Raw genomic sequence first — 18,373 nt, 5'->3', positions numbered from 1 at the left:
GGGAAGGACAACAAACTAAACACAAAAAAATATGTTCTAAAGAACTAAGTTTTCAATCTAGATCATGAGCTGTGACACGGCCCAGCCGTAGCGTGTTCGTTGCTTGTTCCAGAGGTCTCCGGTTCGCATCCAGCAGTTGCCCTGGTTAATACTGCGTTGTGTGTAATAACCGAAATAATAACACGTCGTATGCTTCTCAGTTGATGTTAAACACCCCCCGACGTCATTCGCAAGCGTTAGGCCACTTGTTGTCGGCGTTTGAGTTCAAATTTTTAATGTATTTGCAAATTATTCAATTGGTATTATACATAGCAGTGATCACGCTCTATGGATGCCCCAGGTCTCTCTTGCAAAATGAGACTATTCTGGTCTCTTGAGTTCTTATCTTGGTTAAACACATAAAAAAACGTGAAACTTAAACAGAGAAAGTGCATAATAATCTGGCAGATCGCCACGAGACAAAACAACATTCTGTCTGCCGCCAAACTCAATACGCTGAGTAAACCTCTGTTCCTCTGTAACATATGGAGCCATCGCTTTCACTATAAACGATCGCCTGTTGAGAAGAAGGTAATTAGAAATCAATGGGGTATCTATAAATTAATTCCCCTGAATAATTGAAAATGCTGCTCAATTTACCAATATACTCGACTGATAAATAAATACGTTATTCACCTGTGAAGCTGCGAAATATTGACCAAGAAGACGCTAACGTGTTATTGGAAATATTTGCAGAATTAAATTCGGCCATTCAAGAGGTGACCGGGTGACTCAAGAGATCAAAACGCCGACCCAGCACCATCCCGGGTTCGAATCCAGATCCTAGGTTCGAATCCACGGTTTGAATTCCAAATCCTGGGGTTCGAATCCAAGTTTCAGCCACCTGCAAAAATAATCTGGGTTTCTCACATGTGGCAGGCTGACGGTTTCAGCTCAGTCACCAACGACTCCACAAACACAACTCCCATCACGTTCATATTTGGTTTGGCACTAAATTTGTATCAATTCCAGCTGTGAGAAAAACAATGAAATAATATCAGTTCGGTCTGTCACGTGACGAACAACCTCACAGCAGAGTGTGTGGAAAAGAACGACCCCTGCTGTGTAAAGAACAAAAAGGTCACCTGAAAGATTCTTTTTGGCGGGGGGGGGGGGGGAGTCTTGGAAACACCTGCCTCTTCCGTGGCCATTCTCTACCACGCAATAATTGTTTAAAATTGATCCGTCGCGATGCCGAGAGCGTCATTGCGATACATTTGTCAGAAAAGACCAAAGAATATTTTAAACAATTCTATCATTCAGATAATAAGCCCAAATAATTGGCAAGCAACATGAAAGAGTCCAAGTAAAAGAGGGAAACTTCAGTCATGCGTGGCGCATTTGTCAACGTCTATGAAATGTCATTTCTGAAATTATTTAATACACAATCATTAAAAATACATCTTCTGGAAAATGCAATTTTTTATAGAATCTTTCTTCGACCTACAATATACAGAATGGAGAAGAGTTAAGCAGCAGTTACAATGAAGCAAAATACAACGCTTGCACATTTCTCTCGTGACAAAGAGTCCGTCAGATCGCACAGCTGCACAACAGTTGCGCCTAACAGCATTTTTTTGCAGTGCTTTCTAAAGTGCTAAGATTTCCAAATTAGCCCAGTGTCTAACTTAACAGAAAATTAGTAGGATAATACTGATTGAACTGTGCAGTGGCATTAAAGCTATGTTTTTACTAAGACATCACTGATTTAGCATGAATGTAAAGACATGCTTTGAGCTGGGTTATTTTTGGCACGACGTTTTAAAAGAATACATTTTTAAGCATTCAGAAAACAGCAATCACGCAAATTCATCGCAACCTCTGAAAATATCTTTTTGGAGAACGAAAATTAAAACCCTATAATTTGGCACTTTTTTAACATGAGAAAAATCACCAGCATTGTGGATTTGACACGAATGAACAGGCCGTTACTAGCGTTACAGCAGCATCCTTCACGCAGACTTTAGAGTGTATTGCAGCATAGGCAGCTGAGATGTAGTATCGTAGAGATGACTCATTTGTGCCAGGCTTGGGTTTGTTAATCGTCTTTTCAAAAGCTGCCATTATAATTGAAATTAATTGCATTCACCTGGAGAGTGAAAATATAGCACGGGACAGATGCGATTTTAATTCGACCCTTCAAACTGCGGATTAATGTGGCGGGCCAGTGAGGCTGATCGCTTCACATGAGCTCAGGACTCCTCTGCTACCGATCACATCGAGTACAACGCCAAAGGCAAAACAGTGTGCGTTATGTCTTACTCTTGGCAACCACAGGGTAATTGGGAAGGTGAAGCAATACGGGGAAGGTCTGCAATATGTACCAAAGGGGATACCTTCAGGATGTCTCCCTTAGCGAATCACCAGTGAATCGTTAAGGTTAGATCATGTAGGTGTAGTGTACATTTTCGTTTTTAAACTAAAACCTGTCACGGCTGGGCAGAGACAATCAAATTAAGCTGTCACCTCGGCGAACTTTCAGTATTTTTCTTTCTTTTGCGAACTGGGATGATGAAGCACATTGTCACATAGTCACTTTAAGATGGTTTCTTGTTCATGCTTTTGTTGTTTGTTTGTTGCGGTTGCACCCGATTCAAGAGCCGAATGGCTCACAGGGCTATACCAAATAAATGAAACTGAAATGAAACTGAATAGCAAAGCAAAATAGCATGCGGTTTCATACAATTGCCAATATTACTTTTGCCTGCTCTTCAACATCGCAGTTTGCTGAAACACCGATATCACTTAGCATATTTGCCAAGGTGACAACTTGATTTTATTGGCTGTCAGATGGTAGATAATCAGTAAAAAAACATTTACATGAGAATCTAACCCAAATAAATTAATGATGAATCATGATATTGGTTGTGAGCGCCTACGTATCTGTTCACCAGTGAATAATGAAAGACCAATCTTATACACAAGGGCAGGGTTGACTATTCCCAAATTTGAGGATCCTTCATTTGAATAGTTCTTGCTTTAGAATCGTTTTGGGTGCAGCCATCTTTACATCCTTCCGATTAGCACGGTTGGCTACGTACGGTGCGAAAGAACTTTATAGTACGTACACCCCTCTCGATCATCTGCCCTTTGCATCATAGAAACTCGGGGATCTGTCCTAAAGGTCAAACGCCCCGAGTTTGAATGTTACAGTTTCCCGTCTCTCCAGAACGTATGGCTGGCAGGGGATTTGTTTAAAACGATGTCAGATATAATGAGTCTCATGTTTATGTCGATGAGAAGAGTTCACCATTGGTAGAAATGTCGCGCTCTCTGCTCACTTACCTCTGAGAAAAAATAGCATGGATACCGTGTATGGGGATTACATATTTTAAGTGTGTAACAGAGAACTATATGGATACAATTTCTGTTTAAAAAGTTGTTGCATTTTCATCTGTTGTATATAAATGCAAAACGAAACGGGCAAAATGAGAAAACTGGCTGAAAATGCAAAGGGATACTAGGAATAACAAAGAGAGTGAACTGATGTTCTTGTCGAAGGCAAGTTACAAAATGCCTCGGATACAAAAGCATGTAAAGGTCACGTTAAAGTTGTGGAGAAAATTATTGAAAACTGACAAAAGAAATTCCAGACAATGACGCCTCAAGCATGGAAAGGAAATGTGGCGATGGAATCAGGGACAGGATGAATGGGCAGGACCCGCATTGGTGTTTTCAGAAAGGGCTTCATCGTTTTCTTTTAAACTTAACCAATTAAAGTTGTCAGTGTCGTTTCAGCAATGTACTTAACCATTCAGGCTACCAATCACAAACGTAAACGGAATTCTAATACAACTGTAAGTCAGAATCCCAAAATGTATTATCAAAGCTTTTTAGAAAAAAGTTGAAAGCATATTTTCCAAAACATAGTTTTTTGCAAAATTAAAACTATCTTTCCATTCACCTATTGAAAAATCAAAAGACAACATGTCCAATCTTTTTCTATTTTCCTGCAAGAGCACTTTTCTCTCTGCAGCAAACTCTTGAGTGTACAGTTGCCATCGCTACGGGGTCTCTGCCGTCCTGCAGCACAGCCGAGCGCGCCGGCAGGGAACGCCAATCGTCCCCGCGCGCGCACTCGCGATCAACGCCACCGCGGGTCACTTTATGGGCCTCCATCCCCACTCGCCCCAGCCCTCCTCGTCCTCAGCCTCTGCCGCTTTGCCCTCTTTGCTGTCCACCAGGCCCTGCCGCTGGCCTCGGTTACCGCCGCCGCCGCCTTTGATGCGCGGCGGGTGCGTGTCTCGGCCCGTGCCGCCCTTCTTGCCGCCCTCCCGCTCGCCGAAATCCGAGTCCAGGATGTCCCAGCTGCTCGAGCGCAGGAATTTCCCCTCGGCCTCACGCCGCTTTCCCCACGACCTCTGCGTCTGCGTCGTTTGCTGCTCCCAGTCGTTGCCTCCGTCTTCGTCGGCCTCCGGGGGCCATTGGGGAGGGTCTCCCTTCGTGGGGCTGCACTGATTGCCGCTCCTTTCCCGCGCCCGCGGCTTGCGGCCAAAGTTGTTCCAAAATTCTTTGCCACCGACGTTGTTGTCTGCGGCGTCTTGCTGAGCCCGTGTGGCCCTGTTACGAGTACACAAAACACGGGCACATCCGAGGAATAAACTGTGGATTAAAACGAAATTTAGGAGTTCTTTTTTCAAGTGTTTCCTTTCTCGTATCAGCATTTCACTGTCACTCAGTATCATTACCAATGCTGTACCGGTGGTGAAAATTCCACATTCCCATCCTGTTTAACAGTCTCTTTATAGAATGACTATTTTTTTTTCTTTCTGCAAAATTGTACCTATTTTAATGACCCCGGAATGATGATCGGCTGACTTTATATGAATACTTTATTTTTATGAGCAGTGATGTACAATTCTACCTCTGTAGATTGAATGCGGTTATTTTAATGCGATTTAGACCTGCAACTTAATGGAAAATTGTATTATTTATTTCCAGGCCTTGGTCAAGTTTGTGTTATGTAGCTAAAACAACTTATGTATGGAAATTGATTTTAATGGAATACATATTGATAAGCAGCAGCTTCTACATCAAAGGGGAAGTGAGCGTGGGGGGTTTTAAACAAATATTAAAGGATGAGAAAAAAAAGAGAGTTTAAAATCCGATATGTAATCTAGGTTTGTGCATTTGACTGTCTTGCTGATGATTCGTCCTCAGAAGAGTTTTGGCTTCTGAGAAACAAAAATGCAACTGGGAGCTTTTGCCGAGGATGGAAGTACTTCGTGTTTATTGAGCAATAACAGGCGAAAATTAAGGTGAAGGCATTGCAGCAAAAATGTTAAATCGGGGAACTTTAAGCCGATGGCTCTTGCGGCAGATGCCGACGGGCAACTGGGGGGCAGTGGTTCTCAGCCTTTGTGGAATGGCAGCCCCCCCCCCCCCCAAATCAGAACCACTGGCCTGTGCCCCCCCCTCCCCCACCAGTTTATTGAGGCCACAATACACACAGACCGCCCGTTCACACCTCTAAGTCAAAAGTGCTAGCAACTTGGCATTTGTTGCACCCTGTTCAACCCGTTTGCGTTTCGTCGTCGGCAAAGTGTCGCCGCCGTTCCCTGTGCACGCGAGACATTGCTCCTGCACGGTATCCAGACTGCGGCCTGCGGATTGGGAACTCGGTGGTGTCTGGGGGGGAAACGTTGGATGGAAGTCGTTGGCCCGAGCAGAACCCTGAGCCACTGCAGTGCTTGCGCTGCGTTGCGTTGCATGGCGAAACCGGGAGATGTACGCACGCAGCTCATGGCCGAGCGCTACAGCACTGCGGGGTTTTTTGCCCGCTTGTTGCGAAGGTTAGTGGTTCGAACCCCACTTCCGCCCTGGTCAATGTTGTGGCGTCTCCTTCACCATGGATGGGTTTAAAAAATAAATAACCACTCGACGTTATTCGAATTTGAGGCCGTAGAAGAAAACACGTAGCGTGTGTTGTCGCCTCCTACCGTGAAAACTGAGCAAACTCATCCTGAAAAATACTTGAATACATACATTAGTCGACTGTACTGTATTAAAAGAATATCTATGCCTCGAGTGTTCTGGCTGGCTGCTGGCTGGGCACCTCTCAACCCCAACAGTAACTTGGTCGTCAGTGGGTGCGGGCCTCTCCCACCGAAGCTATGTGGGTGACTGGCTAAATGGGATTTCCCGGTGTTACAAATGAACATTGAATTGGGTTGAAATGGTGGGGATAGGTTTGGAAGACGTTTTAATAAAAAATGACCAGCCAGCGGGCGTTCGACACTTCACGTGGTCTTAACGTGCACATAGCCTGGCACAAGCGCCGTGACGTCACCGCAACTTAGTGGCGAATGGCAGTTGTTGTTGGAAAGGGGCCGTCCATAAATGACGTCACGCGATTTTGGACGAATTTTGACCCCCCCCCCCCCCTTCGTCACACGGCGTCACAAAAAGTCAAACTCCCCCTCAAATATGACGTCACAAAGCTCTGCCCCCCCCACCCCCCAAAAAATTAAACATGCTTCAAATCGCTTTAAAATATTGTCATTGCAGTGCGTATTTAATGTGCCGCTGCACTCTGATGTTGTAGTAGAAAACATGTATTAAAAAGTCTACTTAATAAAGTAGAACGTGTTGTCTATATTTATTTAAAGTTGCGCATTTTGATGTGACGTCACATTTCTCAAACCCCCTCCCCCCCTCGTCACACATCGTCACAGATGTCGGACCCCTCCCCCTAGGTGCGTGACGTCATTTATGGACGATGATATGCCTGCGTCGTGTACTGATAACAGACTTCCTGTCACCATATAAACCCAAAAACGTTGATTATGAATTCCTGTCACCATGTTCAAGTTTTCCAAAAGCCACTCCAACGTGCTCCCATATCCCCTCTTTATGTGGCCGGAGTGGCACCCAAAGGAGGGGACATACAGGAGAGAACGTCCACTGAAGGGATACAACGATCAATTCATGTGTAGCGCCAATATAGATGTCTGTATCGTATGACTGACAGAGGTGGCGAGTGCCTGTGGAGGCCTTCATCCATCAGCAGATAGATCATGACTGATAATAATAATGAAAGAAGGATAAGAATACTGCCTGCCTGGTACGAGGATACATACATGTATTTATATTAAGCGAGCTTGCAATGAAACTGAATTTACGAGTCTGACTTGTGTTTTAATTTAATACGTTATTGTCCAGCAAACGTTACATTTCCCAACAATGTGTACAGTCTATTTCAAGTGCTATTCAATTTTTATGTGTAATTTTACGGTGTCTTTTTTCCTCTCGAATCCGACAATGAGACTCATGGCCTGGGAAATCTTAATTATTTTCGCCAATTGAATGACCAATGATTGTTTCTAAGCAAACAAAACAAAAAGCACGTTACATTCTCGCCTCGCCCTATTCCATCATGCACGTCATTATTTCGTGGCATATCATCGAGGACCAAGAGCTCTCCGCGTGGAAAATATTGTAACTCTCCGTTTGAAAAGAATGTCAATATGATCCGTTGAGTTTTAACGTACAAATGCGAAAACGGTGCCACGATAAACAGAAAGTGTGTTCCGGAGAAAATAAAATTAAATAATAATTACTCTTTGTGTCTTTCGGTAAAGTCACGACGTTTCGATCGCAACACAAGCAATCGTCTTCAGGTGAAAAAATACAGCAGGCGGACTGCTGAGACAGGAAGACATGTAGCGGGAGAGCTACTGCAGCCAAATGTTATATAGGTTTGAGATGGGTACAACCCCAGGGTAAGTGGGCAGGGCTAGAGATGGAATTTGCAAATAAATGTAAGATCGCAGAGCTAGGTATACCTCGGCTATTGTGTTGCTAGAGATTAGCATGTCAATCTGTTAATGTAACTCCACGGCTATGGTGCTGAAGCAGCCATTGTATGGCTCGAGATTAGAGATTAGCATGTCAATGTGAGACGGCTCCCGCAGCAGCGGCTGTGTTAATGAGAGACATTCAGCCTATTAAATAACGAGCGCCACCGCCGAGGAAAACGGAGCAGCAGCTATGTTATTGAGATATTTAGCCTGTTAATGTAAAGACATTTAACAAGGTAATGTAACCCAGAGAGTCGGAAATAACTATCTACGGGACTTTACGGAAATACCCAAAAAATATTAATGCCTGCAGTCACGAAAGCTTTAAGTTGAAATAATAATAATTAAGATATTTAAGGAAATAAAGATTACACCTTCAAATCAGGGTTGTCTAGACACAAAATAATTGTATTTTAAGGGAGCCAGAATGGTGGTGTTTTTGTATTTGTAGTGATGTCGGGGATGTCACTGTATGGTGCCGGGTGCCGGCCTGAAAGGGCCGTGGCGCGCGATGCACCGTCATCGCGTACACGCCGTAGACGGGTGTAGTACCAGCCCTAGCGGGGCTTTGTGAGCGCTGGGATAGCGCGCGCACCACGCATGGCGTGCAGTGCGGGCTCCCACAAGGGAAAGTGGGAGAGTGTCAAGCCCAGGGGCAGGGTTGCCCCGGGCCATGGCACTCTGGTTGACCCCGTAGACACGTGATCCGGAGTGTCCACAGAGAGGGCCCCAGGTGGGGGGACTAGGGGGTGATCACGTGTCCGGGGAGAGCTCTCGAGAGGGATCGAGAGGGAGCTAGAACGCTCGAGAAGGCGGGTGGGGCCAAGGGCGGAGCAGCCCCGACCCAAGGGGATATAAGGTGGGTCCCTGAGAGGAACCGGGGTCGCTGCATTCTACAAGCTGAAGCTCCACGTCCTACAAGCTTGAAGCTCTACAGGCATCAACACGTGGCCGGGACCCGAGTGAGGGTCAGACGCTTCGTAGCTGTAACTCCTCCGTATAGGGTAGTTAGCTGGGTGGCCACCACCCGAGGCTGTATCTGGTGAAGGAGCAGTTACCCCCGTTGTGTTACGTGTTGATGTTACAAATAAATGCGTTGCCTCTAAAGAACAACGTCTGCGACTCAGTTGGACTCACGACATATTGATTCCTAGCAGCAGGGATCACAGAGCAGGTGGGAGCTGTGGAAATTTTACCGTATTCTCCCAAATATAAGACGCATACCTCCCTCCCCCCCTCCAACTCCCCATCTCCGTATTTTAAAACAAACTTTGGGTATGCGTTTTATCATCCAGTCTCTGTGCCCGTGCGCACTGCATATGCGTGGATGACCAGATCTGTGTATACGATTGTTCAAACAAGTTTGCAGAGCGTGTCTGAATTTTTGTTGCAACCCTGATGGACAACGTCCAGGTTGACGAGCAGCGCATTCGATTAGAGGTGGCTTGCACATAACACTCTGTCCTCCGTACTCCTGCGGCTCTTTTGAGATTCACGCTGTCTGCAGACTGCCAGAGCCACAGGCCACGCAACCTTCCAATGCAGGAGTTCAACATTCACGCACCTCCGATGAGCACGGTTGGCTACGTACGGTGTGAAAGAAGTTCAACATACATCATACATACGAACAAGAATGATCATCATCATCGCTAAAGCACATTGGACGGAAGCATTCCCGAACGGCCAATCGTTTATTACACTGTGGAACCATTTTGTTTTGTTCCTGGGTAGTAAGTGTTATTTACTAATTGCTTATGGCTCAAAGTACAGAAAATGGATATTATTCCCCACAAACTTGGCTTTTGTGACCAGGACAGTGATATTTTGAAATTTACCTATTTTCCAGAGTAAACTTGGAGTAACCTCTAGAACATTCTATAACTTTCCAGTGATATAAATACGTAGTATAAATACAGGGGCCTTAAGCCCACCAGTTCAGTTTGGTTCCAGCTGCCTAAGTGGATGCATATCTGCATTTTCTTAGATGGCGTCAAGAGGCTGCATTTTGCTATGTCTGCAGCCAATTTATCAAGACAAGAGCGAAAAAGTACTCTGTGGAAGCATATGCTAAGATGTGTGAGGCCTATAAGGCATATTTCGGCATGCCTGTCGGGGATCAAGACAAACCCTGGGCACCTCATTTCACTTGCGAGTAATGCAAACAAACTCTAGAAAGTAAGATGGACAATTATTGCTCGGATTTTAAATAAAAAAATTTGTCAAAGTTTTTCATTTTTAAATCTTTTACAATTTTCAATGTTATTGAAAAAATATATATCATATATGAAAAATGATGCGAGAATCTCTTCCACATTAGTCATGGGTGATATAAATGTATTTTTGTAGGATGGTACAGAGGGGAAAAGAGAGCCATGAAGTTTGCTATCCCAAGAATTTGTCGGGAACCCACTGACCACTCAAGCAACCGCTAATTCTGCACAGTGGACCCTTCCAAACATCGGACTGGCAAGAATGCACCTGCCATCACGTATCCGAACCTTCCTTCATTCATCGCCCCGGTGCCACACTGCCATGAGCTCCCTGTACCCACTCCTCCGGAGAGAGAGCAGCCGTCTTTAGAAGAGAGCAGCAAGTCAAATTGTGAGGAAGACATTGTAGATCCAGATGACAATTTCAGAGGTGGAGCTGAGGAGAGAAACCCATACTACCAAACAAAAAGACCTCAACGACTTGATCAGAGATCTTGGTCTCACCAAGCCCGATGCCTAGCTGTTGACGTCTAGGCTCAAGCAGTGGAACTTGTTGGATAAAAGTGTTCAAGTCGCAGATCAGAGAAAGCGTCACCAACCTTTTTGCAGCTTATTCACCCGTCAAGATGGGCTCTGCTTCTGCCACAATGTGACATGTCTGTTCAAGGCAATCAGAATCGCCTGTAACCAGAATGAGTGGCGCCTCTTCATTGACAGCTCATCCAGGAGCCTCAAAGCCGTGCTGCTCTATAATGGTAACAAGTACCTGTCTCTTCCCCTGGCTCACTCGGTGCACCTCAAAGAGGATGACAACAGCATCAAGACCTTGCTGGACGCCTTGAAGTATGATGAGTATGGCTGGGAAGACATCAGAGACTTCAAAATGGTGGCATTCCTGATGGGTCTCCAAGGCGGGTATACCAAGTTTCCCTGCTATCTTTGCCTTTGGGACAGCAGGGACACCAAGGCGCACTACCACAGGTGGGACTGGCGACAGAGGACCAATTTCTCTGTGGGGAGGAACGAACAACGTCAAGTGGGAGCCACTGGTGAACCCCTGGAAGGTGCTGATGCCACCACTGCACATCAAATTGGGCCTTATGAAACAATTTGTCAGAGCTGTAGATATGGAGTCAGCAGCCTTGAATTACCTTCAAGACTTCTTCCCTAAGCTGTCTGAGGCAAAGGTCAAAGCCGGTGTCTTCGTCGGACCACAGAAAAAGAAAATCCTGGAGTATAATGAATTCCCCAAGAAGCTCACTAGTAAGGAGAAAGTGGCTTGGAACAGCTTTGTCGCAGTGGTTCGTGGCTTCCTGGGCAATCACAAGGTCGAAAACTATGTGGAGCTGGTTGAGACTCTGGTGAAGAACTACGGCACAATGGGCTGTAGGATGTCCCTCAAAGTCCATATCCTTGATGCTCATCTTGATAAATTCAAGGAAAACATGGGAGCGTACTCGGAGGAGCAAGGCCAGCGCTTCCACCAGGATATACTGGACTTTGAACGCCGCTACCAAGGACAGTATAACGGGAGATGATGGAAGACTACATTTGGGGGCTGATTCGTGAAAGTGATTTACAGTATATTTGTAAATCTCGAAAAACTACTCACTTCTAAATCTATTGTAGGCATTTTGTTGTTGTTTTCTTTTTTACTTTATGTCAACGAAAATACACAAATTCGCCCGTTTTCTCATTGAAAATATGGTAAATTTCAAAATATCACTGTCCTGGTCACAAAAGCAAAGTTTGTCGGGAATAATAGCCATTTTCTATACTTTTTAGGCATAACCAATTACGAAATAACACTTACTACCCAGGAACAAAAATTGTGTTACAGTGTTATTGTTAAACGAGTTGGCCATTCAAGAAAATCACGAAAGCCGCACAAGGATTGTAAATCCTTTACAATTATTGCTCCATTGGTTTTCTTTCTTAATGTTCAATAAAAGTGAATTGTGGGTATGTTTTTTTTACTTTTTCTTTAAAGTGTGATATGGTATGCGACTTTTCATTGTACGACATGCCTATTCGGACTGTGTTGTTTCATATCAATAATTCATTAAGTCGACATGAGTAACATACACACGGCTTTGTGGAAAGTAGGGGTGGGGTGGTTGGAAGGGGGGGGGGTCACCCGTTGGGTATGTATGTTGCCAAACAGAGACCGTGGGTATGTAATGTATCACTATGCATGTGCACCCTTATCCTGCAGATTACCAGACGTCCCGGAAAGGAAGACGCACCCCGCACTCCCCCCCCCTTCCCCAAACTTGTGCGCGGTGTCTAGAACGTCATCCACACCTGGTCACAAAGACAAATATCCCACTTAATAGCTGTAACAGACTGTTGGGGCATTGAAGGCCGGCACTGTGGTACACGAGGGGGGGGGGGGTGGATGGGCCAGCAACGCTACGCAAGCACACAGCGACCGGATTATGAGACGCACCCCAAGCGTTTGCTTTAAAAAAATAACAGCGGGGGGGGGGGGGGGAACGGTACCACTGCCCTTAGTTCCACCTGGCTGCATGAGTCAATGACGCCGGATCGCCTCTGCAAAATATAAATTCAATTGCGCTGGCAACGCTGCATTTTTTTATGACGTGACAAACGTGTAACTTATTTTATTTATATTTTTTATCATTATTATTATTATTTTTACCTCCGTGACTTTACCGAAAAAACCTAAGAGTGTGTAACTTGTATGAGGGAGATCTTTTTTCTTTTCCCGCTGGAACACTGAGAGCGGACATGAGTCCGGGTGGCTCACAGGAGTCGAGAGCCTTGAGCCGGCACCGCTGGCATCCTTGTATTTGCATCTGGACGGCAGCATCTGATCAAACGACTGCATCTCAAGCATCGGGTCGAGTTGATGGTCTCTGCCCGGTCACCAAGGAGTGTTTAAAAAAAAAAACGTTACATTTTGCTTTGTCACTTAATTCGGGAGCGTTTCAACTTCGGAGGCTTAATAACATTTTGGTTTCAGTTGATAAGCGAAGAACAACGCTTTTCAGGGAATGTGAAAGTTGCGCCCTTAGGGTGGGTGGCCTATTGAAGTGACTTCAGAAGACGCTTTGCTGCACAACATCTCCCGGGCTACTTTCTGCTGACACAAGGTATGTATGTATGCATGTAGAACTTATTTTCGCATCGCGCGTAGCCGACCGTTCTAATCGGAGGTGCGGGGGAAGGACAACAAACTGAACACAAGCAGTTATAAAGAAATGAGTTTTCACTCCAGGTGATTTAAAAGTGCACAGCCCCAGTGGCTTCCTAATATCGGATGGAAGAGGATTCCAGACGGAAACATGAGTGCATCTGAAAGCGCGCGATGCAGTGACCGCCTTTCTTCGACGGGCAGCCAAAAGCCGATGCTGTGAAGATGTATGTGACATGCTGCCAGTAAGAGAGTCCGGAGTGGAATACGTCTTCGATCTTGTGACACGATGCCGACGGAACGACAGATCGATTGGGATACAATGCGGCGAAAGGGAATAGAGAATGGGGAGGGAATAGAGAGCATCCGAAACAATCAGCGCATGCATTAGTGGCCGAAGCCTGGAAGCCTTAAGTTGGCGCGTATTCCACAGACGTTGGGAAGCTCCGTCAGAAGTGGGAAGAGAATTCCATAAATCTTCACTCTCCAGTTTGTATTCAACTCATGAGGTTTAGTTGATCGGGAGGTAATGTTTCCGCCGGTATAAAAATCCCAATCAGTCCTAATAACACTGAATTCCATGGTGGGCGTGGAGGCGCGATTGTTGAATGGCGGGACCGTTTGTGATAGCGACTGCTTCGGGAGGCCATCATCCAGCAGTCGATTGATCAAGACTGATGATGACAATGCGAGCAACGACAAACGTGGCTGTGGTGAACGGAAGAAAAAAAATCCACTGAGCCAAGTGTTTGTTTAAGGGGATGGTGATGCCGGGAGATTCCTTCTACCGGGCTGACGTTTTGTAAACCGCGCACGTGTCGTCAATTCGCTGCACAGCTGACCGGTAAGAAAAAAAAAACACGTTAATGTAGAAGTGAAGAAAGAGACAGTGAGCGATACTGACTCCAGCTTTATCAATCCAAAGTGTTTAACATCAACGAAGGCAAATCCAATGACCAGAATTTATGCATTGTCAATATATCGGACCGAATCCCGTTTTTTGGCTACGTGCTACCAACATAGTTCCGATTTCAAAATACGCACACACATCAGCTCCATATATAACCCCCGTTGAGGATGCAGACCCATAGCTTTGCTAGACGAAAATTGGTATTGAATGTTCTCTACATCACAGGACCAAACAATATTCACATTTTTCAGAGTTGCAGAAAGCTGAAATAGCTTTCAAAGGTTTTTGCATTCTGCCCCCCCTCTCCTATTACTGTCTCCCCCCCCACCCTCCCCCCTCTAACAACAAGCTCGTTCCAACAAGCTCGAACCCTGTGGGCAAGCAAAAAGAGGCCCCATAATTTGAAAATAAACACGAAAATGTGGCCGTTTGTTGTACCGCACACACGCGAGACGCTTTGCAGCCCCAGATGTCTTTTGCACATGAAAGAGCATGCTCAGCAAGATTGGCAATCTTGCCATTTTTCGCCATTCATTGCCGAGTTTAATCCCACAGCCTCGCACGCCAGCCGAGGCAGGTGACACGACACCGTGTTCCGCCTGTTTAAGGAACAGCGGGGGGCGGCGGGGGGGGTTCTTCCGCCCACGTTTCCTGTCATCTCCCTCGGCGGAACGTTGGATAATGGTCCGTGTGAAGAAAAAAATATCGGTCCCTGACCAACTCGTGGCAAAGGTTCTTGAAAGGCAGCGAACAGACGCAGCGGCAGAGCGAGGGACATATGCACCGCGTAGAAGTTGGTTCTGCGAGAGGGCTGGATTGTCACGTCGGCAATCCTAGCGCAGGTTTCGTAAAAATGTTGCGAATAACGCTGAGAAATTTGCGAAGAAGCGTACAGAGGGGGTGGTGTGTGCTGGGAATGAAACTGAGAAACAAGAAGTGGAACACCCAAAAAGCCTCTTATGGATAATATTGGTTGTGAAAGCCTCCTTCGTGTTAAACAGACCAGAGAATATATGCACTTTGGAGCCATAATTTGTCTCTTTGGAAAAGTGAAGAGGGTGTGTTAACAGACGAGGTCACAAAAAGGGATGACGGCAAATGACGGCCCCTCCCCCCCCCCCCTTTTATAAACTATCATCATCACACGAACTCCGGTCATCCTCGCAGCAGTGGCGGCGGCTTGTGGCTACGCCATCAGACAAAGACGGCGGTCACCGCATCGCGAGCTTTTAGATGCGCTTCCGCGGCCGTCTGGAACGTTCTTCCTTCCGATATTAGGAAGCCGCTGGAGCGATGCCCTTTACAATCATCATCTAGATTGAAAACTCATTTCTTTATAACTCCTGTTCTCCTTCCCCCGCACCTCCGATTAGCGTGGTTGGCTACGTATGGTGCGAAAGAAGTTCAACGTACAGACATATACACTGCTCCCGATCATTACCCCTTCCGCTGTAGGGCAGCGAGCTCAGATGCCCTCATTCCTTCCCTAATGTTGAGGGTGTATTACGCCCAAGCTTGATATACGTTATATGTTGTTTTTCTATTCTTTTGAATTCCCACTGTATTTCTGGGTTCTTTAATGACAATAAAAAATGCTTGCAAAAATAAGACTTAACTAGGCAGTTGCAGCCAAAGTAGGGAACGTGCCCTAGTGGACGTTTCGACATGGAGATGGAGCGATGCAGGGACCAGATGGATTGTTGCTTTACGAGATCATGAGTGATGGTGGCTCTTTGGGAAGGCCTTCACCCAGCGGTGGATAGATCATGGCTCACGATGATGATAAAAAAACCTTCTTTAATAATTTCGTAGTAAACCTACGTAAACAAACACCACAATAACGATGGCAATTTGCGGAACGTTGACATGTAATTACGTGAATATTATAAAGGATAATTATACAAGTACGCTGTGTACTAATTGGAAAAGACAATCAATGAAATGGTTCTATGGGAGTCTTGTGGGAGGAAGGTGGTGGGGGGGGGGTGAGGAAGCGCTGAGCGGAGGCCCCGGGTAGGAGGGTTTCGTAGACTGGATGTTGTAGCTGGCCGCCTCTAGAACTGATCACTGTGACATACAGTTCCTGAGGATAACCAAATAAAAAAAATTATGCCATTTATTTACTCGAGAAAGCCCCCTTCTGAGACTCCCACGATTATCCTTTTCATCAGAATCCTGCAATTGGGATGTTTGATCAGTTCTATTTGAGTGTTTGGATTCGTGTGGGAGCAAACCGGGGTGCTCCGGAGGAAATCCACCTCGCTCTATACGAGGGGGAGACGCTCAGCACTGCCATTTCCTGGTCACCAGACACAAAGATCCTCAGTATAGCCTCAACAGACTGTTGGGGCAAGTCCTGTTAGCCATCACCTATGAAGGCCGGCACGGCACACGAGGGGATGGGTGACCAGCACCGCGCCCGACCGTTTTTGTCTCCCCGAGTAGCGATGTTGACATTTGACACGAGGTACTAAGGTGATGCTGAGTCGACCTAAGGGAGGCCTAGGACCGAATCAGATAATCTCCACTGGTGTTGGCTGTGAGTGAGAATCGGACTCGGGTCACCGGGTTCGTAACGTAGCGCGCTAACCGCTCCACTACCACTCCCCAGTGATCATCCATGTTTGGCAGGAGGGAGCATCATTGCTAGCAAAGTTTCCCCAATTCATAAAAAAATAATTTAATGACTAACTTGGATAATTTAACGCATAGGCTTTCGCGACCAATATTATGAGTCATAATTGAGTTTTGGGTTAGATCGCGTAAGTGAAATGCGTTGTGTCTTACATCCTCCTCCACCCGACAGGGCCAACTAATCAAATTGTCCCGTGAACAAACGTGGCCAATTTATTCCTTCTTCAACAGCACCACCGCTTCGTTGGAGCGTCATCCACACACATTTAACAATTGGGTGGTACGACGTTTCACTTCTAGTTGCAACCAACATTATGAGACAGAAATCCGATTTATAGAAACGGCTGCCTCCAAACTGGTGTTGAAAAAGAGCAGAAAACCCTTTTAAAAATTCGTTCTTTTTAAAATTAAACGCATTGTACCACATTTACAACCCAAAAGTGACAGATTCACGGTGCTTGAAATGGGGTCCTCTCACTTGCCTCTCCAACACAGGCCATCTGTTCATTCTGCCCACCTCATTTTCCCCATCGACTTCAAAGGTGCAGCCTTGGACGGTGCCGCGTGGACCACACAAGGACCAGGAGAGCTTTGAGGCTCAGCGTAATGAGGTGCGTGCTGTGACAGCACGAACCCAGAAACGAGAAGGCAATTGCATCGGAGTGTTCGGTGGGCTGGTGTATTATTCTGCTCTCCCGAGAACTGCATACAAATTTCATTGAGTATTTTTTCAGATGCAGTTTGAATCAAATATTAATTAGATACGTGTGTGTGTGAATTATGTATGAATACATAGCATTCGTTTTGTACAAAAATTATTTGTCACGGGTTTATGTTAAATTGAATAAATGGAGATTATCCTTAATTGGTCGTAAGTTATTTCTTGCTCACACGAGCACCCAGTGTTCCGTCTCCTCTTTACAGCCTTGGGACAGGAGTGAGAATTCCATATTCTTAGGGCAGGGAAGAGTCTATTTCATAGGACTGCCACTGTTGACTTCCCCACAAAGTGATACTCATATGATCGACCCCCAGAGGGACGGTGAGCCGAGTCAACCCCCACAGCCGGGAATTGAAGTTGCAACCCTCCGATTGCAAGCCGCTCCCTCTGCCGCCGTAGCCACCTGGCCTGACACTGTCACGATGACGGAATCATCTCCCGAGGGCAATCATCGCCATCAACGACATCATCATCATCATCACCGGCGTAATCACCGCCACTCCTACGGTAGCAACACGACAGTGGGGAGAGTTCCATTGCAACCCGATTCACCGTGAAGCCGACAATGACGCAGAACTCACCGCTCAAGTAAAGGTGAGTGAGTCTCGGTCAGCCTCTCGTGGTCACTGTGCTTTGCCGAGAACAGAGACGTCACATCCTTCCAGCCCTTGAGCCTGGCCCCCTGAACCTATGAGGAGATAAACACACAGGCGCTCACAAAAGACAACGGCAACCCTGGTGTAGCCTTGCATAGACCATGAGGGGGGCGAGTGCTATTAGTGAGCATCGGTTAAGATCTGCACGGTGCACCGCGGAGAGGATGATGTGAAGAGCGCGGCCCTCGCTGATGATTCGAGTCAACGTAGGGAAGGCCGCGGACCGGTTCTGATATCTCACTCGCCG

At 46.0% G+C, this 18,373-nt stretch overlaps 1 protein-coding gene across 2 annotated transcripts in view; it reads right to left on the bottom strand.

Annotated features, from left to right (window-relative positions):
- Positions 1-573: 573 nt before the first annotated feature.
- The window catches only part of LOC144932766 (uncharacterized), a 47,335-nt gene continuing 29,535 nt past the window's right edge, over positions 574-18,373 (bottom strand). The window contains exons 3-4 of one of the 2 annotated variants that reach the window (XM_078857195.1): positions 18,052-18,158; positions 574-4,599 (exon numbers count right to left, since the gene is read on the bottom strand). In XM_078857195.1, coding sequence (XP_078713321.1) covers positions 4,140-4,599; positions 18,052-18,158 — 567 coding nt within the window. In that variant the 3' untranslated portion in view covers positions 574-4,139. The remainder of the gene's footprint in view (positions 4,600-18,051; positions 18,159-18,373) is intronic. The other variant, XM_078857196.1, reaches the window with a different exon arrangement.

The sequence above is a fragment of the Lampetra fluviatilis genome, chromosome 5, assembly GCF_964198595.1.
Source record: "Lampetra fluviatilis chromosome 5, kcLamFluv1.1, whole genome shotgun sequence".
Taxonomy (NCBI): domain Eukaryota; kingdom Metazoa; phylum Chordata; class Hyperoartia; order Petromyzontiformes; family Petromyzontidae; genus Lampetra; species Lampetra fluviatilis.
The sequence above is the reverse complement of the archived record's forward strand: the minus strand, read 5'-3'. Positions and strand labels throughout refer to the sequence as shown.